Consider the following 27,679-nt stretch of genomic DNA (forward strand, 5'->3'; position numbering starts at 1 on the left):
AGAGTCTGAAAGAAGTCCTTGGGCACCAGCTTTAGTGGGTTGAAGGGAATATCATCAAGAGGAGAAGCTGACTTAAGATCCACTACCACCTTACTAATTTTGTCCTTATTTGTCAGAACAAAAGCAGAGAAAAGGGTGACCGCCTCTGCTCCTATGGAGGATAGCAGAATGGCACTTTCTGGGGTCCCATTAATATTTAGTTCAATTTTAGCTTTGTCCGTGATCTCTTTCCTAATCGCTTCAATTTTGTTGATGAAGAATCCTGAAAGATCATCACAGTGATTGCGAGCTAACTAAATCAACTTGATTGACACCAGGTTTTGTCAAATTTTGCATTTCAAAATGTTTTTGGGGGGCATTTACAGCTGATTGAATAGTCAGCGAAATAAAATGTGGCTTCTTTCAAGGCGTTGTGATAGGCTGTACGTTGTTTCTTAAAACCTTTAAACATTTGAAGATCATAATGATTCCACCATTTGCGTTCTACCCGTCGAGTCTCAAGGCGCAGCAAACGCAGCGCTGGCGTATACTAGGGAGCACAATGTAGAGTAGATTTTGACATTTGAAATGGTGCCAATTCATCTGCTACTGACTCCATAATATTGGCCAGTCTGGATGTATCTGAGAGCACAGGGCCCAGATCACGAGGGGCCATTGCGTAATGCTGAACAACTTCGGAAAAAACAAGACCAGGGTCTACTCTTGACCAATTATGTCGTAGAGTGGGGACACTGTGGTTTCAAATGTGTTTAGGTTTCCCCACTGCCTGGATCGTAAAAGGGACTGCATGGTGGTCCGACCAGGTAAGAGGGTGACTCGGGAAAATGCTCACATGCGAAGGGGAAGTAAATCTAAGATCCAAATTATGGCCTTTAACATGGGTAGGGCCCATTACTTGTACTGATTGCACTTGCTTCATAGCTTTCAGAAAAGCCTTATTGGCTTGGACTAATACCGCCTCTGCCCATAGGTTAAAATCACCTAGAATAATTACGTTCTTATAGTGTAATGATAAATTAGAAGCATCATTCACAAAGACTCTAGAAAAGGTAGCGAGATTAGTTGAAGGAGGGCGATAGCCTAGCATAAGATGACACACCCAGGCAGCATTTACTATAATTCTGACCAATAAATGTTCTATATCTGCCTCCAAAGAACTTGGCAGCAATGAACGCTCATATTCCATATTATAAATCAGTAAAACCCCTCCCTAACGCTTGGATAATATCAGGACCAGAAGAATCGGGTAGCCATGTTTCCGTGACAAACACAGAGTCAGGGCAGTGGTGTTCATCAGACAAGCGTACAAGAGGGTAGAGGGTAGAGTGTCCCAAGCTCAGGCAACAACTGCGCTTGCATTTCCCGCCAGCCAGCTGGGAATAGTGTCGGGTGGAGCCAAGGCAAGTATTTCCGCACGAGTAGCAAACTTACCAGCAGCATACTGTGCCCAAAGCATGGACTTTGGCTGGACTTTGGCTGGACTTTGGCTGGACTTTGGCTGGACTTTGGCTGGACTTTGGCTGGACTTTGGCTGGACTTTGGCTGGACTTTGGCTGGACTTTGGCTGGACTTTGGCTGGCACGGTCGCTACGCTCCCAGCGTTGTCTCGTAAGTAATGCAGCCATAACATTTTAGAGGCCAATGACCAAAGGAGGCCGGAGCTTGTAGTAGAAAGCAAGGAAATGCTCGCCTTCTACAATGCATGCATGTGTGGAATGTAACAAAAGCTGGGAGATGAAGCCCTGATACGAGCACCAGTCTCCCCAAGTCCAGGCACACTTAACCGCTATACGCCGTATACAAGGAAATTACTAAACCAATAAAGATTTAAAACAAGATAAGCAAGTAGAATAAAATGTAATAGTAATAGTTTGCTTGTTGATCCACGGCGTCCAGTCAGCCGCCTGGCGCAGTACCGCCTAAAAGGAAATAAATGTTTTTTTAAAACCAGAAAGGTAAGAAATATAACACACAACAAACCCACACTTTCCAGTGTGTCCTCGCAGCTCTGCGGTATCTGCCACTTCAGAAACCGGGAACACCACCTAAAGCATAAAAGCAGGTCTAAAATTGAGTGCACTCTTTGAGGTAAAGGTACTGCTGAATTCCAACCAGTATATTTGTGCAATTTATTGTATACTATGCTCCTACTTGTTGGCACCTGAGGTCACATGCCTGTTTAATGGGTTTATTTTGCCACAGGATTCAAATGCTCATGGTTTGTTTATCCCAGTGCTTCATCATCTGTGAGGTACCAAAGTCCTGTGAGTGTTTTGTTTCCAGATAATAAGCCCTGTGTCCTGCTTTATACCGCCAACCCTCAGTGACCCAAATAGACTCTACAGAACAAGTGAGGAACCGTTACCTACACTGATGCAGCACAAGGTGGGTGTACAATGGGCCATGCAGCCAATACACATGTTGATTTTCCCTTCCTCTAAACCTAACTGAATAGAAATATCTTCTGGTCTCAGAACCCACCCATTTTATAGATCAGGACAACCGCTGGAAAGCTGTAGCAGCAGACATCCATGTAAGATGGGAGAGTCCTGCAAAGGTCCCAGAACTCTGTATACCCCAAATTGTCGGGATGCAATTTCTCAGATGCATCGCCTGACACCTCAAGACTTGGAGTTAAATCCTTTTAGAGTAATAAGTCATTTTCCCCCTAAAAGCGGGAAGTACATTGGGCTTTGAAGCCAAGGCGGCTTTCCATACGAACTTGTGGCTTCTCTGCACTGGTAAATGGTTCATTAACATCATTGGGCCAAAGACTCTCTTAATATTGTATAAGCTGCCAGGCCTGCCGCTTTGCTGGTTATCCAGACACGGAATCCAGGTAGATTTCTAAAGATGTTGTCTCGTCAGGAAATTGCCAACTCTTGTATAAACTGGACAGAGCCAGCAGAGTGAGGCAAGAAACAAATCTGAAGTGGTATAAAACAGCCTGTCAAAAGTGCTGGACGCATCTGTAGAACTTGGTTTATTGGCTCCTTTGCATTTATCATCACTAACAATTTACCATCACTAACAATCCTTGACATTTAGAAGTTCCTCAGTGGAGAGAGGTGTCATGATGCCCGCTCCCGGGGAGCCGGTTCAAGCCCTGCGTCCCTGAAAGCGGACATCCAGTCCCCAAGGAAGGACCCAGCAACCCCATATAGGGGCCCTTTGGACAGTGTCCTGGCACCTATGGCGCCAGGCTCATAAAAGACATCAGCCCTGGCACCATAGGCGCCAGGCTCATTATTGGAGTGCTTGGGTTCACTTACCTGATGCAGACCATGCTGCAGGATCCCGACCTCCTTGAGGCCTGAAAGGAACTACTTTACCTGTGGGACTAATTTACCATCCAGGCGTGGTCGGGGAAGGATACATACCTGATTGGAGGAAGGATACATACCTGGAACTTCTTCCAAGGCTATTTAAACCCCACCCGAACAGCCACACGTGCTTCGCATTGTTCTGCATCTAGCAGCTGGACGCTCACCGTGTCTGCTCCTGCATCCTGACTTCTGCCACGCCTGCCAGCATCCTGGATCACCTGCAAAGGAAGAGAAGAAGAGAACAGAAGAAGGAAAAGTCCTTACCTGCTAAATCCGCATCCCGGAGACATCTCGCCGACAATCCTGAAAAGGAAGACTTTTATTTAAAAGCTCATCGCGCCGATCGCTGCAGCGCCGCATTCCACTCACCTTTACAGGGCGCCTCCATGTTCAGCAGCGATCATCCGGATTCGCAGTCACGCCCCAGCGCCTAGGGGGAAAAAAGACAAGAACAAAAGGTGAGAGAGAGAAGGGAATAAGGAAAGCTAAATCTCCATGTTAAGACTTACCTGTTGATTCATTCCCTCTTCATTTCGGGTCTGCGCCGCATCCTGGCATTTCCGGACCCCGGCCCCTAAGGGGAAAAAGAGACTAGCATTAGTACATTAATGCATGGACACAAGGGGAACCTCTTATCAAAAACACTTACCTGGAAGCCAAGCAAGTTTGGTTCTCACCAATCCGAAAATCCAGTGAAGTAACTGGATACCAACGCGCCCCTGCATCAGAAGCAGGATGGAGAGCTCGTCCTTCCAAACCCTAAGGTGAGACGCTACGGGGAATCGCAGAAAGGTTTCAAGGAGGGTGAGAGGGGAAAGTGGGAGGCCGATTGCATTACCCCGCAGACAGTTAATCCCCTATTTTCGCCTACAGAAGGATACTTCTGCGAGCCAGACAAGCCAGATTTGGGGCCCGGTCCAGTCCGTCTTCCAAACCCTGCGCATCACCTTAGAAGAGGTCACAGCAGCGCGAACCAGGCCAGCGCCTCCGTGGGAGTCAGGTGAGTGTTACAAGAGGTGATTGGCATTGACACCAAATTACACTTGAACTGCCCACTTCGAATCTGTTTCCCCGACAGGCGGACTGTTTGTGAACACCACTGTGCAGTTACTGCGCATGTGGTAACTGATGAGAAAGCAAGGGCCTTAGAGTTAAGGTCCCCCACTCAATCTGCGACAGGCTATGTGGGGAAGAGGGTGGAGGATTAGGACAGGGTCCCTCACATTGCAAGACGCCAGGGTGGAGGGGGCGCACAAGGGGAACAATGATTCCACGCAGCACCGAAACCAGGCCCTGGTGAACCAGGCTACGGTGAAAATGGCCTGCAGGGAATCATAGAACTGAAGAACATACATCTGGTAGATGTGGCAAGTCAGAAGAACGCGGACACTTTGTGGACATGGGTCACACGTTTTCATTCAAATCATATATATAAGACCTAGGTTGCCATATCTTTATGGGTGGTCCCCACCTATGTTTCTAATCAAGGTGCTCGTCCGTCATGAATGTCGAAAAGGATAAAGTGGAAAGTGACTCCCTTCTACTTAAGGTACCTCTAGCACCAGTGGTGTTGGATTCTTTACCAATATGTAATTCTCTAATAGTCTCTCCTGATTTCTTGGATCCATCTTTTTAATTCCACTGATGCAGCTTACACTTTTCCCTTTTACTTGGGGGTCAATTTTGGAAATCTTTTTCAAGGTATAGATTCTTGGTTGCTGTCTTCAGCATAGCTTGGGAAGATGATAATAGTCAGATAGTCTTTCTCTCCTGGCCAATTATAACTTGGCTTGCTTTGGCCTACTTCATTCTTTACTGGGTTAAATTGTATAGTTCTTATAAACTCTTGATCACAATATTCTCTCCTTTATATATTCTCTAGTACAAAATGTCCAGTGGCTTTCCCCTTCTACCATGGTATTGTGATCCAGTGTACCTTTCTATTAATATTACTTCTCTTGTATCCCACCAGTGTAAGGTTATTTGCTTCAATGGTAACTTTATCTCCTGAATTACGCTGAGTCGAGTGGGTTGCAGGATATGATCCTTTCTCTGCCTCTCGTTATGCCTGTTTTCCCTGTTAACTTCTATGGGAGCCTTGTTCCTCGATTGCTTTCTCTAGTCTCCTTGCTTTTGTCGCTGTGTTCCTCCTTGTGGTCTCTCTTCTCTCCGGTGTTTGGGTAACTGGTCGGTATCACAGTGGTATCAGCGATGTTTGTAGGACCGGCTGGTCCACCATGTGTCTTCTGTGGTCACACCACCACCTTCCTCTGAGCTCATGCCCTGTGGGAATTCATAAGAGTTGCATTCCACAGACCAGATGTCAATTGAGTTTTGATCTGGACACGTTATTCAGTGACGTCCATTTTACTGCTGCTCCTCCAAGCATCTACAACTGCATGATGGACATTTTGATGGGTTTAAAAAAATTAAAACAAATATGAATTTAATATAGATTGGTTTTAATTTTGGAAACAAATTGATTGATGAAAATGTATTACATTTTCTTTATGGTGTTTGCAATAAAATGCACGTGAACTTTAATATATAGTGTATGAAACAGTCTTGCGCACTGACACACACACACACACAGGTGCATGTAAATCCCAGTTTACTAAGCGACGGGGCCAGAATGCCTGTACCCATGTTCACTTGTGCAGCAATACCAATAGTGTATAAACTTCAGAATTGAGTGGCTTTGGAGTTTACGCTGGAACTGCACTCCTAGAATGTTCATGTAGGAGTCAATGTCTTCAAGCCTTACGGCCAAGTTCAAGGAATTGGGGTTGGTGGCTAAATACCTATCTTTTAACAGATTTGCGTGCTTATGCGGAACACCGCCAGGACTTTTAAGGAAAAGCAGAATCTTTTAGGTACAGCAGGGAATGTGATCCCTTATATAGAAACTAGGTGAATAGTGTGTGAGCTCACTAGAGGCTACAGAGATTGAGCCCTGTCTTGATGAAGACTGTATGAGGTTGAAACGTGTGTTGACACGGGGGGGGGGGGGTGACACAGGGGCATCTATAGTAATAAACCACTAATAGTAACATGTCAGCAGTCTTGATCTGGATACTTTTATGGGGATTTTTGAAGTGGACAGTGTATTCTGATCAAGACTGTCCTGTAGGCTGTGAGAAGGGAGAGAAGACTTTCTGTGGCAACAGTAATCTGCTTTGTTTTGAGTGGTGAGGCAGCAGGGTTAGTGGTTCAGAGAACTTTTGTAGCTGTCAGGAACGAGTGCCAAAGATGTGCTTAATTTTTTTGTTTGTGTATTTGAGATCGGGTCAAACGGCTGCAGGTCATTTGATTGGCGGTATGTGCAGGCTCAAGCAGTTATGACAGCACTGAGCAGTTCTAAAGTGAAAGGATGGCCTGGAGCAGCTGAATGCAACTAGATCTGGAGGTTTAGATTTATTGTCCACAGCCTAACGCATAGGAGGTCTGGTACTCCCTTAAGGATTCCTTGCGTTTGGGGCCTGCATGGACCATCGAAGGTACTGGTGGGGGTCTAGGACTTAGGCTACCGCTTCCATCATTAGGCCCAAATAGGTGGGATAAGTTAAGGGATTTGCTGGGCTGCATGGGGAATGGTTGGCAGAATAGTTGATGGAGAGGAAGGAAATTAACAATTGCCCCAAAGTGGGTCCTGTGGTTTGCCCATGCTGCCAACTGACCATAAGAGATACTGCTACAGGTCAGACATGATTTAGGACGCCATTTGCCTTACTTTCAGGTGTTCAGGAAATAAAGCTCTAACTCCCACGATTTCCGAAATCGGTTGATAGAATCCTGTGGCTGACTAACTAAAACGCGGAAGCACTGACCAAACTCGCATGAAAGCCCGCATTTGAGATACAGAATATTTTAATTGGGGGAAAAACAACCGAGTCCTTACATGGGAATCAAAACGGTAGCCTTACATTTCATCTCGTACTTCTAGGGTCTGCATCTATTCAGCAGTAAAGTAGACCTAGTGAAGTAATATTAACAGCAGGGGACATGTCGGTTGTTGCACATGAGTGGACGGCATCCGCCCACGTTTATTGCAGAGGGTTGACGCTGTACTCTTTCGATGTTTTTGAGGCAAGGAATAAAAAAAGTCTTCATCCACTCGACGGCCTCTGCCAAAACCACATTACCATGCCCGCACTTAGGACTAGACCATGTAAAAACGTAGCCACAAATTCCGCATATCCAAAGTTTTGCTTTCCTACTTTGACTTCCAATACTAGGAGCATCTTCCGTCTTCATTTATTTTGAGGATTTTTTTCCCGAAAGGTAAACGGATATTTGTTCTGTGCACTTGATGCTATTGAGAATGGTCAATTGAATTAACTTTCCATAGTTAACTTTAAAATGTTAATTTCCCGTGATGTCATTTTTGTGTAGGAGTCCAGCACCCTCACATACAATGTAATTTGTTCTCAGAGTAGAGACCATTGGATGGGCAGAGAGGGATCTGCCTTTCTACCTCTTTACAAGTATGGTTTAAACGAGTAGGGCCGTAAATCAATGCAAGTATTTGAAATCATTCAGGTGGGGTTCATGCATCGATGAGCTGTCGAGGTTTTAGAAACGGTTTGTGCCCCTGTCTATACCCGTTGTATTGTCATGGGCTCCGGCCTTGCCGGTGCCCGGAGTCAGAGTCCACACACATATAACCTGGGCATTTGTCCATTTGCTATACCATATGCATCACCAATATCTCATTATTGTAAGCCCCTTTATCCTTCCCCTCCAGTAAGGTGCTGCATGAGACATTTTCTTTTTGTTTGGCATAACAAGGCCGCAGATTTATTTTCACATATATACAACCACAGCAAATAGATATTCAAAATAGCTCCAAAGGTGTGGTGACTGCTTCTCATCCTGCTTCCCGTTTTTTTCCATGTCCATCGTAGGCCCAACTCCCCCAAGACCTTCGAGTCTGAGAACCGCCTGCCCCTGCTGGTATTTGCGGACTGGGGAGCGCCGTTTAGTGGGGGGAAGCTGAGCCCTTACTACTGCCAGACACCCCCCCCCCCTGCCATTTAGGCTCCCAGGAGGTGCTGTCCAGAACGAGCGAAGCCCCTTCCGGTTTAGCAATGGCTCATTCGGAGTCTCTTATCATTGGTCGCCACAACACTGCCACACCAAAGGTGGGTTACCGCCCACCGTGGCTCCCCCTTTTCCTATTTTGTAGTTCTAGAAGTTCTGTGTACACCTTGCTGCCCAGTGCAACTCCTTCTATCCTCCTTTGACCAGGGATTTCATCTTTGCCGGTTGTGCCTGATCTAGGGATACTTCAGTCCCCTCCACATTTCCGTCCTACCGTGACCTGCTCTCGCACAACCGGCTCCCGGTTCTACCACCGCTTTGAGGCCATCTGCCTCCCCTTTCTTCCAACCATCTCCTTCGTAGACCCAACTCTCTCAACCCTCCGTGCCTGATACCCCCCTGCCCCTGCAGGTGTTTTTGGGCTGAGAGCGCCATTTGTTCGAGGAAGCGGAGCCCACGTTGCCACCACCAGACGCCCCTGCCGTTTTAGGCTCCCAAGAGGCGCTGGTCCGACTCCGTTCCTTGCATTGTCTGCTTGGGTCTCTGCCTTAACCAAGGCGAGCCTGCTCTGGGGAATACATTGGCCCCTACAACCTTTTAAACAGCCTCCGCGCACCAATCTCAATAAATCCACTCTGCCCCTGGCATTCCTCCTGAGTTAGTGGAGTCTAAACACGAGGCTACTGTACATACTAACTTGTATTCTGCATTGACACTTCTCCCACCTTTTGTTTCATACTACTGGTGTTATATTGTTTCAACTTAACTGACCCACGTGCACAATCCCCAATAAATTGCGTTGTGTATTAGTATCCTTCGTGGCCACCTCTGCAGCCCAATGGATAGGTGTGCAGTCAAAAAGTCAAAAACATTATGTCGAAAAAAAACAAAAATCAAATGTTTTTTTTTTTTTAAATTGTATGTTTATTTTGGGTTCCAGGAGTAAAAAAAAAGAGGGTAAAACAGAAAAAGAAATAAAAGAAAGGGGGTTCGGAGGGGAACCCCCATTTCGAACAAAAATCAATGTAAAAAAAATTGAATTTTTTATATTCGACTTTTTTTTCAACATTATGACTTTCGACATAATGTCATTTGATTTTATGACTATAAACCCAATGGATAGCCTGAGCCCTCTCCCCCGCTTTCGTGCCCTAGCAACTACCAGGCCTATGCCGTGATAAGGTACCCCACCATGCCCCAAACCTGGACAACCTGCCTTGTAGGGTAGCCCTCTTGTGCATCCACCTCAGTGGATCAGCAACCGACCTGAGCACCCCAGCAACCTTCACCCCCTGGCCAATTCAGATATACCCCATACCGAGAACACAAGTTTCTGCTCAGATATCGTAGCCTACAAGGGTATCCAACTACCTCTGTGTCCTTATTACCTCCCCGGGTGTGGGTGGAGCGAAGGAGGGGCCCTGAAAGCCAAAGCCCTAACCGCAACTAACTGAATTCCATTGGTATATGCTATGATGCGTTATTTATAACATGCTTAATACCCAGAAGTTTCACCGAGCGTATTCGGTGCCTGACCCTGTGCTGTTTCGTCTCCTTTTGCTCAAAAGGTGATAATGTTGCCGCCGAGCCCAGACCCCTTTGAGGTATATGGGAGTGCAGTTTGTCCAATTAGACTTGCGCTACAAAGACTTATTCCCCACCAACAGACCATCCCCAAGCCCTGCTTACCTTAGGCCTGCTGCGGGTGCACCTGAACTCTGCTCTTCACCCCTCCTTAGTTAACAAACTGCGTCTAACAACGGAAGCTGCACAATCGGCCCGCAGCAATGAATACTTTGCAGTCCCCGTGGGTACATCTCGTAACCTCTACCTATTAAACAAACATGCCCGTTAAGTTCACCTGTCTTGGGCCTATCCCGCCCAGAGGGGACGATGTGCAAGCCCTCAAAAGCTCTAAATCATCCGCAGAACAACAGTAAAAAGGGGGGGAACCCCAAATGTTCCGAACAATCACAAAAAGGGATATGTCTGCAGCTACCATTCCAGCAGGGTGGGTGATATTAAAACCCACACGACCCAAGGCTTTCGCTACCCATTCTTTCCCATGGCCTCTTCTGGTTGGAGTTGCGCGCCACTGTGCACGCTAAACCCCATCCCGGCCGGTCATACTTTCTAACCCAACTACCACCTCCTGCCCTTATTGACCAATACATTTCTTATGCAATCAAAAATAGCAGTAGAAAACCAAACGCTGGGCCGACCAGAGAAAATGCAATAGTCGAACAAATAGGACCAAGAAAACAAGGAGTGGTGCAGCGTCCTACAGGATTTAAACCCCACCGTTTGCCATAAATTAAGCCTTCCATCCATTAACAGCGCTCAATCAACCTTCGAATCTTCGTAAAAAGGCTCCCTTGAACCCCAAACAGCAGTGTACCTTCCATTCTTTACAAAGCACCTCGCCAAGATGAAAACAAAACCCATGGGGGCCATCAGCACCCGCAATCGAAGAATATAAGCACCGCTTTCTAGAACACCTTAGTATTTCTCTATGGAATGTCTAAACAGTGCTTGTTGAAGCCCTCAACTTTCCCTGAGCGGTCGGAGCCGACTAAAGGTTTACCTCAACCATCTGGCTGACCAGCGTGCTGTGTACCCCTGATCCCAACTGCAACATTCCCTGCATCTGTGCCCTGGGTGGGCATACGATCCGTACTCCTTGCCCGACAACCCCAGGTGCAATATGCAAAATAAAATGCACGCTCTGCTGCATTCCATACTGTGCATACATTCCTCTGCGAACACTCGCGCATTGATGCTTTATATCTGCTCATATAGTGCCTACCTTAACCTGTGAACCCCTGTGAGCGGGCTTGCTATAAATGACCCCAATGTTCCTTATGTTGATTGTGTAGACACTCCTCCCTGGCACGTTATCCTTTACCATAATGTAGGGGCATGTTATAAATACCTCCTCCTCGCATCATTAGTAGACCCGGCGCCCTATCCTATGCATCCTGCTTACCCCAGCCGTGCTTTCCTTCACATCGTGCGAGCTGACTATGGAATGCATTATGAATTGCTTGTTAAACCGCCGGCATTACATGGCCGTTACCTCTTGCTGACCCGCGGTATGGGGCTTATTCACTATACACGTTATTGCACGCCCCCCGACCAAAACCTGGCATCCCGAAATGCGTGGGGGCCCCTGGTTTTTCTCCGTCCCCATAAATTGAATTGACACCTACTTCCCACAATGTTGATGCCCGCTTTGTTCCTCCCGCCTATTTAACTACCCAGTTTCGGTCTGTATTGAAGGCCGCATTCGTGCCGCTCTCCACCCCAAATGGCGTTAGAGCGCACCCCGAAAGGGACAGACACCACGGGATGACGTGGACCCAGCATAGAGACTTCATGGCCCAAAACCAAGTCCGGTAACATAACAATGAGAAACTCGAGTTGGTAGTAACCCATATAAGCAACACAAAGAGAGATAAAGATGCTTGGTAGCAGCCAGGAATATTGAGGACAGCCTGCTCATGCCCTATGTGCCAGAGAAGAGAACCGATACTTTACAAAGCGTTTGTTCTTGAGTGGATGTTCCCATTGCAAAAGTTTTTGAAATTCCAGCCCTTTTCCTCTGAACGCAGGAACACTTGCCTTATTGATCTCACCAGCGCAGGGGTTGGGAACTGTGGCCGCGGTCTGCCCGCAAAGTTCAACCTCAGGGGTAATAAGCCATTGAGCTATCACGCCAAGTCGAATTGCAACTCATTTGCCCTTGACCAGCTTAGCCTTTCCTGCCCTTTGTTGCCCTTCTCCAGCATGGGGTCTGGCATGGATTCACATGCTCATGAATATTCCCCGTCGTCAGGCTGGGAATCCTCGGTAAAGAAAAAAACCAGTATCAGTTTCGTTTCTGATCTGTCTTTCGTAGTAATAACCAATCACTGGTCTCTGCGTCATACTGACCACAGCCAATGACTGCCCTCTATCTAAGCACCGCCTCTGGCAGCCATCTTCAGATTTTTACCGCACGTTCATGTGTTGGGATCCTCGTGGTATTGCTCTCGAGCGTTAGTGCTATTTTTTCACGTTTTTTCTCAAAAACTTCATTTTTTCGGTCAGAAGAGCCTCAAGCTCCACCGATTCTCCATCCGATCAACGGGGACCCGTGTCAGATTCGCCTACGCCCCTCAAGGGTGAAGATTTCGTCGAGCTACGCTTTTGGAGGACTCCAGAAGTTTCTCAGGCCCGGTCATGGCCCAGGAGAAGGGGAGCTCGACGCCCGGAAAGCTGTTCAGGGTCTGCCCTGGATGTCAGCTGCAGAACGTCTTCAAGGAGGACGAACACTCTTTTTGTCTTTACTGCCTACATGAGGACAAGACGCACGTGGAGAAGGACTGTGCGTGTTGCGGCAACATGTCGGAGCGGACCATGAAGGACCGCCATCAACGTCTCGCCAACTGGCTGGAAGGGAAGAGCCCGTCCGGCGAGAAGAAGAGGAAGAAAGCCGAGCGGTCTTCTAAGACCTTTGAGGACGCCCCGGCGACGGGGGTCCAACATAAGGCCAAGCACCGCGAGTCCGCTGGCACCGGGAGCGCCGAACGGTCGGGCTCTATGGGCGCCAGGCAGGGCGCACCCTCCCCGGCACCATCAACCACGAGCCAACGCTCTGGGTCGGGTAAGAGGAAGGCCGAGCACCCGGCGAAGCTCCTGGAGAGGCCCCGGTCGAGCTCGAAGGCGGAGGGGGAGCGAGGCAGTGTCCCCCCCCTCAAGGATAAGGCGGTGAGCGCACCTAGGGTGGTGAAGGCCTTAATCCATCTGGCCAAGCCCTCTATCGAAACTGTCGCGGCGGCCCTGGCTCAGCCTGTGGAGGCTACACCAGTGGTGGCGACCTCGGGGCTCAGTCTCCCTGCCACCTCGGAGGGAGTCCTCTTTTGTGCCCATCGATAGGACCCCCGTGAAATCCCCCGTGGGGAAGAAAAAGGGGGGGGCAGGGCGTCGTCGTAGATTCGGCCTCAACCTCGGAGGAGGAGCTGGTCGAAGTCTTAAGCCACGGCCTCGGCGTGGAAGAAGACCGGCCCGTCGGGATGGATCCCGACGCAGGTGACGACATCGTCGAGGGTACCGACAGGGCCCCTGATCGCCCGTCGGATTCCCCTCTGCCAGCGCCGCGAGACAACTCGGCGGCCATTTTGTTGGCTATACAGTCCTTATGCTCAGAGATAAGGACGAGACTACCGTTGCCGACGGAACCTCTCCCGTCGGGGGACCCAGAACCGGGACCTTCTGGTGTTCCCCCTACCAAGAAAAGAAGGATCCACCCTCCGCCTCCTTTTCAGCCGTCGCGCCCCTTCCAGCCCTCCTCCCCGTCCACCCGAGGGGATGATACGGGGACTGACACGGCAGCGACGGGTACGGACGACGAGGTATACGACGAGGATGTACCGTCGTCGCCTCCCACCAGGGCTTCTCCGCCCGACGAGATTGGATCGTTCCACTCCATGATCACCAGGGCATCCAAGCTTTTCCAACTCTGCCCTGAGGAGAAGAAGGAAGGTTTCCTTTATCAGCGGCGCGAGGCCAAGAGGAAGACGGTCCTCTCAGTGCCTCTATTGGACGACATTTGGGATGAGGGCCTCACCCTCCTCAAGAACCCTTCCACAACGCCAGCTAGAAGAGACCGGTACGAGAAGAAGTACCGGGTCCCGGACACGGCCCCCCTGTGCCTCCGGGCGCAGCCTACCCCGGATTCCGTCGTCTCCGCGGCGGCCAGGAAAAAAGCGGGGGGGGGTGCGGCCTCCACATCGACTTCCCCACCGGACGGCGAGGGAAAGAAATTGGACGCTATGGGACGCAGAGTCATCTCGTCTGCGGCGACGACGATTAAAGCGGCCAACGCCTTGGCTATCGTGGCCCGCTACGACAGGGAGCTCTGGTACAAACTGGCTCCCCTACTGGACTTCTTGCCGGACGACAAGAGGGCAGAGGCCCTGGAGATCCTGCAGGAAGGTGAGGTGGCTTAGGACCACGCCATTACCGTTGCGACGGACATCGCCGACACTGGGTTCCGCCAGTTAGGCAACGGCGTTTGCCTTAGGCGGCGTGGATGGTTCAAGGCTACGGACTTCCGTCAAGACGTTCAGACCAGAGTCCTGGACATGCCCTTCGATGGGAACAACCTGTTTGGGAAAACAGTGGACGATTCCCTTCAGGCCATTAAAGCGGACACCGAGACGGCCCGGGCCCTTGGAGTTCTGCAACAACGACGGACGCCCTTTCGGAGCAGCGGAGGCAAAGGCGCCTCCAAAAGTTCCGGCGGCGGTTTCTCCACCTACCGTCAAGCAGCCCGCTCGTCGGCTCAGGAGGCCTACAGAGGACGAGGCAAGTCTGGCGGACCCCGCCGTCGTCGCCAAGGAGGTCAAGGCGGCAAAGCCTCGTCGAAGCAGGATTGAACCGACCGTGGGGTCGGGCCCCCACCGAAGCACCCCGGTGGGAGGCCGGCTGGCGAGCTTCGTCAGCGTGTGGGAGTCCATCTCCACCGACCGTTGGGTGCTGGACGCCTTGGCCCGGGGCCACGCACTCGAGTTTCAAAGAAGGTGTCCGCGCGTCCCCCCCCGTGGCCAGGAAAGAACTTCACGTCCCTCAACTTCTCCTGGAGGTAAAGGCGATGCTCAGGAAGGGCGCCATCGAACTCGTCCCAAAGAGGCTTCGGGGCTCCGGAGTTTACTCAAGATACTTCCTCGTGAAGAAGAAGACGGGGGGATGGCGCCCCATCCTGGACCTGCGACGTCTGAACAAGTTCATCAAGGCGCAAAAGTTCCGGATGGTCACCCTCCAGCACGTCCTGGGTCAGCTGGAGGAAGGAGACTTCCTGTCGTCGTTGGATTTGGAGGATGCCTACTTCCATATTCCCATCCTAAAGGGGCACCGAAAATTCCTCAGGTTTGTGGTCCAAGGGCGTCACTACCAGTTCAAAGCCCTCCCCTTCGGACTACGGTCGGCACCCAGGGTATTCACCAAGTGCCTTGCACCGGTGGCGGCGCAGCTGCGCCGCGAGGGGATCCACGTCTACCCCTACCTGGACGACTGGCTCATCCGAGCCAAGACGAGGGAGCTCGCCGTGGATCACACGGCAAGGACCGTCCGACTTCTCACGGACCTGGGATTCTCCGTGAACTACGCCAAGTCTCACCTGGTACCCGCGCAAAACGCACTGTTTCTGGGAGCGAAGCTCGACACTGTGTCTCTTCTGGCCTCCCCGTCGGAGGAAAGGACCAGGTCCATCCTGGGCAAGGTACAGCGGATGTTGGTTTCCGACGCGGCCAAGGTGAGGTCCATCAAGTCCCTCCTCGGAATGATGTCTTCCTGCATCTACCTCATTCCCATGTGCAGGCTCCGGAGGCGCCCGTTGCAGGAGTTCCTGGACGCGCGCTGGATCCAAACGACGGGCAGCTTCGAGGAGAGGATCACACTCGACGAGAGTTTCCGCCGAGCGGTCCGGTGGTGGGGCAACCGCACGCATCTGACGGCGGGCATGGACTTCCAGACCCCAGACCACCAGGAGACAGTGACCACCAGGAGACAGTGACCACCGATGCCTCCCTAGAAGGGTGGGGAGCGCACACCGAAAATCTGCACGCGAGAGGCCTTTGGCTCCCGACGGAGAAGTCCCTCCATATCAACGTCCTGGAGCTCCGTGCAGTGTTCTGGGCCCTCAGGTCCTTCCTTCCGTCCCTCAAGGGCAAGGTGGTGAGGATCTTCACCGACAACACCACCACCATGTTTTACATCAGGAAACAGGGCGGAACCAGGTCCCCAGCGCTGTCCAAGGAGGCGCAGGACCTGTGGCATTGGGCCGTCGCCCAAAGGATGTTTCTGGTGCCGTTTCATCTGGCAGGGATAAAAAACACCATCGCCGACTCACTCAGCAGGGAGCTGCGCTCGTGCCACGAGTGGGAACTACGGCAGGATCTAGTGGATCGCCTCTTCCGACGGTGGGGCACACCCCAGATCGACCTGTTCGCGACGGCGACGAACTCCAAGTGCCGGAGGTTCGCCAGCAGGTTTCCCCAGGCGAGGAGCATGGGCGATGCCTTCTCGTTCCCCTGGGAGGGCCTGTTCCTCTACGCGTTCCCTCCTTTGCCACTGCTAATCCGGCTCGTCAACCAGCTCAAGAGGTCACGGTGCAGGATGATCCTCGTCGCACCTGCGTGGCCGAGGCAGATATGGTTCCCGGACCTTCTGGACTTGTCAGCGTCCCCGCCAATCAAACTGCCGGTGGACGCGGATCTACTCTCCAGGGAAGGAGGCGCCATCCTCCACCACGACCCGAAATCGCTGAACTTGCAGGCCTGGCTCCTGCAGCGCTAGAGTTTGGAGGATACGACATACCGGCCGACTGCAGAGAGGTTCTTGCAAAGGCCAGGGCATCCTCGACTCTTAAATGCTACGGACACAAATGGAAGAGGTTCTCTGTCTGGTGCCACGCACAGAAGATTAACCCTCTAGGGATTACGGCTCCCCAGGTACTGCCGTACCTGCTGACGCTGGCCAAAGCTGGACTGGCACACGCGTCCATCAAGATTCATCTTGCTGCGATCTCCCGATACACCAGAACCACGGGCCGGACGTCCTTGTGGTCTCATCGTCTGGTGAAAGAGTTCATGAAGGGACTGTTCAGATCGTTCCTGCCGGTGAAAGCTCCGGCCCCGGCGTGGGAGCACAACGTGGTGCTGACCAAGCTCATGGGACCTCCGTTCGAGCCTCTGCACTCAGCCCCGTTGAAGTTTCTGTCGTGGAAAACAGCGTTTCTTGTGGCCATCACCTCCGCACGACGGGTGGGAGAGATCCAGGCCCTTTCCTGCAAGGCCCCGTACTTGACTTTTCACGACACGAGGGTAGTGCTCAGGACGCACCCCTCCTTCATGCCCAAGGTACCGTCGGACTTCCATCTCAACGAACCCTTGGTGTTGCCTGTGTTCTTCCCGTCGCCTTCGTCGCCGGCTGAGAGGACTTTGCACTCGCTGGATGTGGCTAGAGCGCTGAAGTTCTACGTGGACCGCACGAAGTGTTTTCGGAAGACGTCACAACTCTTTGTGAACTTTGGACCTGTCAATCAGGGGAAGGCTCTCTCGAAGGCTTCCATTTCCAGATGGCTCTCCGGCTGTATCATGTACTGTCATCGGTTGGCAAACCGACCGCTGCCTGGCCGTCCGAGAGCCCATTCCACCAGAGCGATCGCAGCTACCACGGCGTTCCTTTCTGGTGTGCCCCTGCTGGACATTTGCAGGGCTGCTACGTGGAGGTCGACGCACACCTTCACGAAATTCTACTGCGTCGATCGGGATTCCAGAGAGGAGTCCAGGGTCGGCCAAGCAGTGCTGCGCAACCTGTTCGCCTGAGGTGAGCCTGGTGAGGAGGTAAGATGCTTAATGTTGAGTTTGATGTACTGCTTAATGTTGAGCCGTTGCCACCTCCCGTGGTTATGCATGTGTGTACTGCTATGTATTCTTTATTCATGAGCATGTGAATCCATGCCAGACCCCATGCTGGAGAAGGAACAAGTTACTTACCTGTAACTGTTGTTCTCCAGCATGGGTCTGGCATGGATTCACATGCGAAACCTCCCGCCTACCCCTCTGCGGCTCTTCACTTGGTCATACTGCCACTTCACGTGCTTCCAAATCTGAAGATGGCTGCCAGAGGCGGTGCTTAGGTAGAGGGCAGTCATTGGCTGTGGTCAGTATGACGCAGAGACCAGTGATTGGTTATTACTACGAAAGACAGATCAGAAACGAAACTGATACTGGTTTTTTTCTTTACCGAGGATTCCCAGCCTGACGACGGGGAATATTCATGAGCATGTGAATCCATGCCAGACCCATGCTGGAGAACAACAGTTACAGGTAAGTAACTTGTTCCTTATACTCCCTCCACCTCGGGCGATTCCCAGCCCGTAAGACAAACTCCTCTGACAAAGGCACCACGCGGCGCAGGGGCCGCATCATGCTCTGATACCATGACACCCCTTCAAAAGCCGTGCCTGCTGCCAAGCTGCACATCCAAGCCCATGACTAATAACCGTTCGTCTTCCTTTTAACTGAGGCAGCTGCTGTCTTTTATCCACCAACTATCCTCGCATATCTAGAATCAGCGATTAACTCCTATAATTGTAGGCTTGGTTTCACACCGTGTGAGCCGCTCAACATTAGCCCCTAACTGCTTCTCTGTTCCTGTGCATCAGTTATTTACACGGCATGCTTTTTCCTTGAAGGAGCTAAATCACTGAGACGCTCCCCGACCGATAGTCACGCCATTAACCCCATATGCGCCCGCTGCTGCTTCAAAAGCGCTTAAAACCTTAAGTCACTGCAGCAACTCCCATAACATCGACCGCCAACCAGCTCCGCACCCAGCTACTTCATGACCCGTAGCCCTACCTTGCTGCAGGCACATCGTATATCCACCCCCGATCCTTACCCGACACACACTCCTTGCTGGAACCCAATCCACTCCTTCAATGGAAATTGCCCCAACACCGGAACTACTCATCTTTCTGGATCGGGAAAAGCACTCCAGCAGCCACAGCATCACAGGATCACGTAATCAAGAACAGCAACAAATCCTAAACGAAATCCTCTTCTGGTCGGTGGGCGCCCGGCTGCTGGAAGAGCTGCAAGTGCTCCTGTGCCGGGCGACCGCTGCTTATGAAGCCCTTGCTCCTCCCCGTTCCATTGTTGGACCTTCGCGGGCTTTTCGTGGAGGGAGTAGGGGCAAGCACCCGGCCGAAGCCTCTCTTTGAACGTCGCAGGTCGCCACTTTCCTCTTTCTTCTGTCCCCCTGGTCTGCCATGTGCTTGACTGCTGCTACCCGCTCTCTCCCCCAGGTCGGAGGCGATAACTTAATGAGGCCGCACAAGGCCACGCCTTGTCCCCCTGGCCAGAAATGTTGACTCGTTCCATAGGGGAAGGCTGGGAGCCACACCAATATCGCACTCTACGTAATGGCGGGAACAGCACTGGGCCGCGGTCCCTCTCACCCGTACCATCGTTCCCCCAGCGGGAGCTTGATTGGCAGTGTCGCTGGGCCACGCCATCATTGCCAGACTCCCCCAGTCGGAAGTCATCAAAATTTCTGCGGCGGACTGTCGCGCTCACTCTCTCCCCAGGCAGGCCGGAGTGTGCAGCAGGCTCGTCCAGCTACGGGCCACGTCTGCAGCCAAATTGCTCCCCCAGCAGGGAGCAAGTCATGCGCATGCTGAGGACTGGCTGCAGCACAGGAAGTTATGACTTTGTCGCCAGTTGTTGTATTGTCACAGGCTCCAGCGAGGCTGGGTCCCAGAGTCAGAGAGCCCACACACATTACACACTTAGCCATGATCCGTATTAACTGGCGCATGGATGGCTGGGCACGCCTTTTATTAACTTGGTGACATGTGTCCCAAGTGTCAACACACAGCGACACACGTGACTTTGGCACGAGCCTAGGTGGGGCTCAAGTCACAACAATACCTACATTGTGGTTACCCCCTTGGCTCTATGAAGTCCTGAAACTAAAAACCTCGCCTGTATGCTGGCCTGTTTAAAGCGTTGAGAACTCTGTGTAGAAGTCTGCTCTATAGACGGAGGAAGTATTTCTGGCAGCACTGTAGTGTGTGCTGGATGGATGAAGGAAAATGCTAGATGCCGCAGAGCCTGGTGATGTAGAAATTGCAACGTAATTGATGGGTGTATTTAAACTGTTATTTCCTCGTTTCTGCCTTGTTTCATGGAGCAGCCGATTGCTTTACTGTCCCTTCTGGAGCATTTATGTAATGTGCACTTAAGAGCTAGCGGTCATGCTACTTATCTGGCTTTCTTCCAAGGCTGTGACTTGATTCTTTAAGAAGTAGCTACTAGTCTAGAGGGGGCAAAACCAAATGAGCCGAAGGGCATGTTTTTCATTAAAGTCGTCAAAGAATGAAAAGAAACCACATCAGCTGTTGTCAATACCGAGCTTTTGCCAGAAACCCCAAGACTACTACTGTTGCAGAACAACTGCCAAGCACCATAAATCCGAGATTTACTGTGACGCAAAGTTTCCTTAAGAGCTTAATTTCTGCAGAGTCTGTATTACATTTCTCGAAGTGCTGTATTTCTAGGTAAAATCCACTTGAGGGAGCCGGCTTTAGGCTGTAAGTGAGTTTGATGAATGAATTACACGGCGTGTGTGGGTTTTTGGCAAGACGCCATTTCTTTGGGTTGATGGGAATTATTGATGACATAGAACACTTGTGCGTGCCTGCACAGCTGATTCAACATGGAAAGGAAACTTTTGTAATGTGACGACGCTTTTTATTGTACTGGTCCAGTGAGGAATTTGAGCATTAATGTTTTCTTTTTGTTTCTTTAGTAGATGTATTTTTATCTTGTTAAAGCAACGTACAAGTAAAGGCTGTCCTTGTGAATAGACTGTCACTGTAAATGTAAACGATAACAGTAAGTGGAGTGTGGGCCAGAGCCAGGCATGGGTGCGAGGGGTGATTGAGATGGTTAGGCTTATAAAGTAACGTTTACGAAAATTAAACCGTATTATTTGGCAGTACACGATAACACGTGCTTTTTGAACTCTCGGTAATTTTTTCTTGTTACTTGAAATCTGAATTTCTGCTTCATAAATACACGACAGTGATAAAAGCCTGTTCGTTGTGAACAGTTCTGACACTAATAACATTTTGCAAGTGTTCTACTGTGATGCTTACATAGCATGAATTGCCAGTTTATATTTTGTTGAGAGGAGAACCATATGGAGCAAGGTTTGGAGTTAAATATGGTTGTTAACAAAAAGGTAAATTAAACAAGTTGACAGTTTGACCTACTTTAGTGATTAAGAGGTCTCTTCTAAGTAGTTGAATTTGCAACCAGGAATTTTAACTTAATCGGAGTCGAATAGCTGTTTTTTTCCGATTAATTCCAGCTGCCTGACAAGCTTTGGACTAGGGAATCGGGGTTTTCCTAAAGTAAAAAAAAAGCACTTATTTTCCATATTTTCGAACATCAATGTAGAACAGGTTTCAATAGCAGTGTTCAGGCATGATCGTCAAAGGATTAGCTGAAAACAGGCATATCACTCATGACGAGGACCTAATGTGGTGCAAATGTGGTGGTTACTTTTATTATCGTGTTTCATAATGTAAACCACATAGTGCAATTCGTCAAGTTGGTCCTTTAGTGTCCGCAGTGTGATATGCACAATGCATATGGAAATAACGTGATGGTCACAGTTTTGCATACTTCATGTTTATAGAAAGGGTCACAAAGGCAGCACTTTATGCAGAAGGTACTACCTCCACAAAGCACACACTGAAATCGGTATACACAATTATGTATCCCAGAAACTAATATCTTGAATGGTTTTTAGAAATTTCACCCAAAGCTACTTGCATTTTGGAACCTTTTAACTCCTTATTACTTTAATGTAGTCCTATCACTAAATCACCTTTGCCACTTCCTCGCTTAGTTCAGCTTTTTCATAGTGATTTCAGCTGCCCCCACAGCACCCCACATTCTCCCCTTTCTTTTGCTTTACCACTGACCCGGATTACAAATTCTATGTGCCATTTGCCTCCTTAGTAATATGCCATCTCGCATTTCAGTGACTTGCTCCCCCACCCCCTGTTCTTGGAGACCTCCATATGGCAGTGGAAAGCGCTGTGGCCAAAGTAAAACCACCTCCATCCGCTTTTCAGTGGCCTGCTATACATTGTGTATGTTCGTTAGAACTCATGTCGATATGACGCAAAGGGTTATTTTTGTAATTCTTTCTGAAAACGATGTGTTTTTACAGGTATATTTTGTGATGAGACCGGGATTTGTTCTTTATATCTGCGTTTTGAGCTACGTTTTCAGTCTTATATTTTCAACCTCATAACTACCTGCGTTTTTTTGTTAGGCAAATGGCATAAAGATTGGACCCCAGCATGCTACCACTAATGCAGCACTTGGAGGACACGGTGGAGGACAGCCTGGTGGTGGATGCTGTTGAACCTGTTTGTACTTTATAGCTGCCTATATGAGGCATGCTACCTTGTTTTTCACCCTCCCCATCTACAGCCCACTCCAGAGGAACTGAGAAATGAAACCATTGCAGAATGGCCTCGGGTTGAAGAAGACCTTATCCTTCAAATTCGTACATAACTTTGAATAAATGGTTAATGTTCCTATAAAGACTTTTTTTCAGATTGTGTTCATATATATTTGCATTTGATTTTCGTCAGTTGGTTGTGATTATTTTTGTTAAATGTTTTGTCTTGTGCCCTTGAAAACAAACTGAATTGTATTAAACACTACAAAGTCATCCGAGTATTTTAATCAGTTTGTGTATAGATAGGTTTCCCAGCTTCTGTGGTTACCTTAAGTTTAATATCGTCGAAGTGTCCTAAAAATTGCCAGGCTATTAAAAAGAAAACAGAAGGACTATTTTAATGCTGTATTTATCACTTTATCTGTGTGTGTATATATGTGGTTTCGTAACAGGAGTGGGGTGTCTGCCAAGTTAGAATTAATTCATTTCCCGTAAATCCTGTACTATTTCTGATCGGACAGAAGCATTGGTAGCAAATTTCTTGGACTCTGAATTTTAAACATATTTGGCATGCTTATCTTATCCTTTACTTTTCCTTCAACGTCCAAGAAATTATTAATGTATATTATTAATTCGAGTCTACATATGCGTAATCTATTTAATGCCAAATATTGCTCTTTGACCATGATTTTCACAGCACCTCTTAAGAAATGGATTAGCAGTTTGCCTTAAACAGTATGATAAATGAGGGGCGAGTATCCATACACAGTGGCACACTACGGAGGAATGCTTTCATAAGATCCTGTAGCATTGTTGTATTGGCCAATTACTTTGTAGGTACTGTTTATTTCATGCAGAAGCATTTTTCAAACTAGATGTACAGTAATAGTGTAAGGGTTTCCTTTCAGTGGCATACTTGTAATTTTCAGTATATGGTAAACCTCCTTGTTTTGCGGGTGGCTTATAGTAATACAGATTGACCATCCTGTTGTAGGGCAAATCTGGAACTGCTATAGAACACTCACTTTACCTGTTTTTTTTATTTTACTTTTTCTTTTGCTTTAAAATTAAATGGTGACAACAGTGGAAAATAAAATCCAGTGTTCAACGTTCTTTTAATCTGTTCCTTATAATAATGTGCAATCACTTAATGACTATATTAACCTACAGAACAATGGACAATAAAAACAATACTATGTATGCTTATTTGTTGTTTTCCAAACATTTTGAGGCATTTCCCCTGTCTACGTTTCACCTGTCTACTATTTATACTGAACATTTTACCAGGGTTTGGATTGGATGAGTGATGAGCTTGGAAAACAAATACTGCTAAAATCAAATCGGTTTGCACATTTCCTGCTAATGAAGCTGATTGCATATAGCGATTTTTTAAGAACTACACAAAGATATTTCTGGTGAACTTCCTGACACCAGTCATAACTGTGGTTTGCCATCACGGTCTTCTATCAACAGCAGACCGCATCAGTTTAAAATAGCTGAATGAGTTCTTCTATCATAGATGGTGCCAGTTCCTCTTGATTCACCATCAAACTTCCAATGACAAGTGCAAGGTATGAAAGGTTAACATGGATAATATCATGTGTCAACAAAAGTTAGATGCTACTATGTTTTCCCCCTAAATATATATACTTGGCATACGATTCTCCATTTTGATTGTCCCTCAACCAAACTGAGTCCACATGCTCATTTACAGTATACATACTGTAGGAGTGACACCCTAAAGCATCTCCAGACAATGAGCATGTATCTGTGAACATGAACACCTATAATATTTCTGCACATTTACTTCATGGCATAGAATGGGAAATGAGAACAGATTAGCAGTAGGTGATTTGTTTCTTTTTTTAATTGTTTATTGGTTTAATTCCCTTGTTTTGATTACATTTGTTTTACAATTGAACCAATATCCTCTTTTCTAGAGTAAAGGTTGACGGCTATGCCAACAGTGATTTAACAGTATAACTATAAATAAATATCATGGCTTTCATCTAGCTGAAGACCTTGATTGTGACAAATCAGGTTTTTGACAGGTTTGTCAACAGTACTAGAAAAAATGACACTTTTCGTAAACCAGGTTCTGAATGGGATTTAATAGGCAGCCAGAGATGGAGAATGGAGGGTCCTCCCATCTGTGGAGCTGAATTTCTATCTTGCCATGATTAAGAGGAGGACTAAGATACAGCTCCACAGATGGAGCTGTATCTTGAACCTCTTGATCATGGCAAGATACAAATACAGCTGCCATCAAATTAAGGGCTTCCATTTTGAGGTTTCCCTTTTTTTGAATGTTACCCCCGCCCTTGTACGTTCCAACTATCTATCATAAAATCTCTTTTGAACCTCTCCACTCCAATAACAAATACTGAACCTCTGTATTTTTATTTTTGTTGGCGCTCTCTGAATCTTTAAAATTGCCTACCATTAGCAAAGGATTAAGTCAGCTAAATGGTTTACCCCTAACTTAATTTCTGAAAACCTTATCAAATGCTGAAGAGATGCCCGAACTGTGTGCAAGAAGGCCTTTGCTCTAGAGTAAGGTAGTAGTAGTATATGGGTAGTATTTGGGGTACCTAGGTTGGGAATGTGCCGAGGCTAGATGTATATTAGAAGTCCTATTGCAATAGGTGTAACAAGGACAGCCGCGGCTAATGTGGAACAATAGGCTACCCCTGCCTATGGCAAATATGGTAATAGCACACCAGTTCCACAAGTATGCGCTATCCGATGAATATACTCAAAGGATCAGTTCAAACTGAGATAAAGAGAGTATTTATTATGTGAACAGGTCAAATTGTTGAATAAACAGTTCCAGAAACACTCCGATACAGTTGATACTAGAATTAACAAACCAGTTGATACTGAAAATGCTGACATGTTTCGACCTGAATAGGTCTTTCTCAAGGCACAGTATCAAATCGTGTTACTCAATTACTCAAATACTGTTACACACATCATAACAGTGAACCAGTGCAATTTGTGCATAATCAGGACAACAAAATATTGAGAGCAACAAAAGGTGAAGGGGAATAGGGAGAAAAAAGAGGGGGGGGGTATAAAGTTAAGTGTCGTTTCACATTTGTTAAATCCACATATCATATTCCATCACATTATAGATGACTTTAAATTATACTTCCAAATAAATCTTCTTGTATCCTATGTTACAGCGCCACAGAGATCATTTTAGGCCTATCAAGAAATTACACATCATTCTAGACAAAAATGAGGTCACCTTCACTCTAAGTCCTGGCATATGGCCCCTGCAATCTGATTGGGTCCATGATGGTCACATCATCACATATAATATGAGCAATTAAGTATAATCCATCAACATTCCTCTACCTCGTCAGAAAGAGTCTACCATCTTTTGGGGGGGAGGACATTGTGCACAGCCACATTACCACATTGCAAATTTAAATAATCCCAGACTGTTGGGTAACCCATCCCAGCCCTCTCAGCAAGGCCCACTGGCTGGAACTGGTTTCTTTCATCTGCTTCTCACTGAGAGTGAGGTCCTGTTTCCACCCTCCTGGCCATCTGTTTTTCTCCTGTACATGTGTAGCTTGTGCCTGGCTGCTGACCATTCCATTAGGTAGGTGCACTTTCTGTGCATTACTGTGAATTATTGATCCTGAAAAATCGAAATTGGAAAAAAAGACAAAAAAGAAAAGAAAAACGAAATTTGCATACAATTGTTGGAAAGGACTGTTTTATTTGGCATTTTCATCGTGCTGCCATTTTTGAGCTTTTTAATACCGGGAACTGCCTTGCTATTTTGAAAGCACAAGTTTTTTCCCCACCATTTGACTGTATTTGGCCCTTCCAAGATGGTCGCCGTGGTTTTCTTTGTTGTGTAGGCAGGCTGTGCTGAACCACCGCTCCCTGTGCTGCACGCCCATTGGTTGCGGAGTGTTTTCTTCCATCCAATCGGGGACCGGTAGGCTTCAGCCGGCCCTCTCAGGAAAGGCCCACTTCTAAGGCCCCTGTCTGCTTCCGGAATGCTAATTGGGGTCCTCCCTGCACCTTAACCACAATGATGCTGCCACCTCACTCCTCTAAGGAATCCGGACTGCCTTGACTTTGCCTCCTCCAGAACTATGGCTTAGTTCCCTCCTTATGGACTCACTCCTACCGCCTTTGACTATCACTGTTCTTTCTGCTTGTTACTCCCATGTTGTCCTCCTGATGCGCAGTGCTTCCTAAAACCCTTTGCTAACATCTGATTCCAAGATTGAAAAGTCAAATCTTGCTGTTCTTGCTTTGTGCTAAAAAGTCAAATCTTGCTGCCCATTGCAAAATTCTCTGTATTTTGCTTGCATACTGTTTCCCCATCCTCTCCTCGCTTCCACCCCAATGGCGCTTTCTGTTTCTCCTATCTTTTCCAACTGCTTCTCCATTGACTTTCCTTCCCTTCTCACTAAGTCTGGTAGGAAGAAGTTCAAAAAGGATATCTTGGCCTCTAAGCCTGGTCTTCCTATCGCCGACACCTACTCCAATGCTTCTGCCAGACAGACCCTCAACGACATCCTCTTTGTTGTTCCTTCACCAGATCTATGGACTCCTCATATGGTCTCTGTGCTCTGCCCTATCTCCTCCTCTCCCGTTAATTGTGGCACTCGCTGGGAAGTTCTCATGGCTTCCTTCGACTCCTCTAAAGTCATCATTAATGTCTACCTAAATAGCACTGTCATGGTCCAAGGCCCTCAGGCCAATATTCTCCTCTTTGATAGGCGCTTCCCTCGCCTCATCAATTTCCTCTCATCTCCTGCTGTCCCCTCCTCTCCCCCCTTGGCTACCTTGCCCTCTCTCTCCTCCTCTGCCCCTCCTAGGGCTCTTTCTCATCCGCAGGGCGTACCTCGGATCTGCAGCCCTCCCCAGAAGGTCTTTAAGGCTGGCAACCTTCTTCATATTGCCACTCTCAACTCTCGCTCTGCTGTCAAACACTCCTCTCACATCTGCCACCTCCTTGAAGAACTAGACCTTGATGTCCTTGGTCTTACTGAGACATGGTTCACGGCCAGCTGTCACAAGCTTTGACACTCTCCTCCCTGATGGCTACAAGATCCTCTCAGTACCCAGATCCTCCCGGTCCGGTGGGGGAGGGTAGCCCTGATTTTCCTGAGTGGATTCCTGCCTCTATCATTCCCACTCAGACCTACTCCTCTTTTGAATGCCTTGTCTGTAGGCTTTCTCTCGCCTACCCATTCTTTTTTTTTTTTTTTTCATTTAGTTTATACAAACTTTTGAAAAAAGACCGAACCAAATTC

General features: G+C 48.3%; 1 protein-coding gene across 1 annotated transcript in view; it reads left to right on the forward strand.

Moving 5' to 3' along the window:
• Positions 1–23,600, forward strand: part of RAB2A (RAB2A, member RAS oncogene family) — a 543,971-nt gene extending 520,371 nt beyond the window's left edge. The window contains exon 8 of the mRNA XM_069621096.1: positions 22,263–23,600. Within this exon, the coding sequence (XP_069477197.1) occupies positions 22,263–22,355 (93 nt within the window). The 3' untranslated portion in view covers positions 22,356–23,600. The remainder of the gene's footprint in view (positions 1–22,262) is intronic.
• Positions 23,601–27,679: the final 4,079 nt, after the last annotated feature.

Source organism: Ambystoma mexicanum, chromosome 5q (assembly GCF_040938575.1).
Source record: "Ambystoma mexicanum isolate Mex_15411 chromosome 5q, UKY_AmexF1_1, whole genome shotgun sequence".
Lineage (NCBI taxonomy): Eukaryota > Metazoa > Chordata > Amphibia > Caudata > Ambystomatidae > Ambystoma > Ambystoma mexicanum.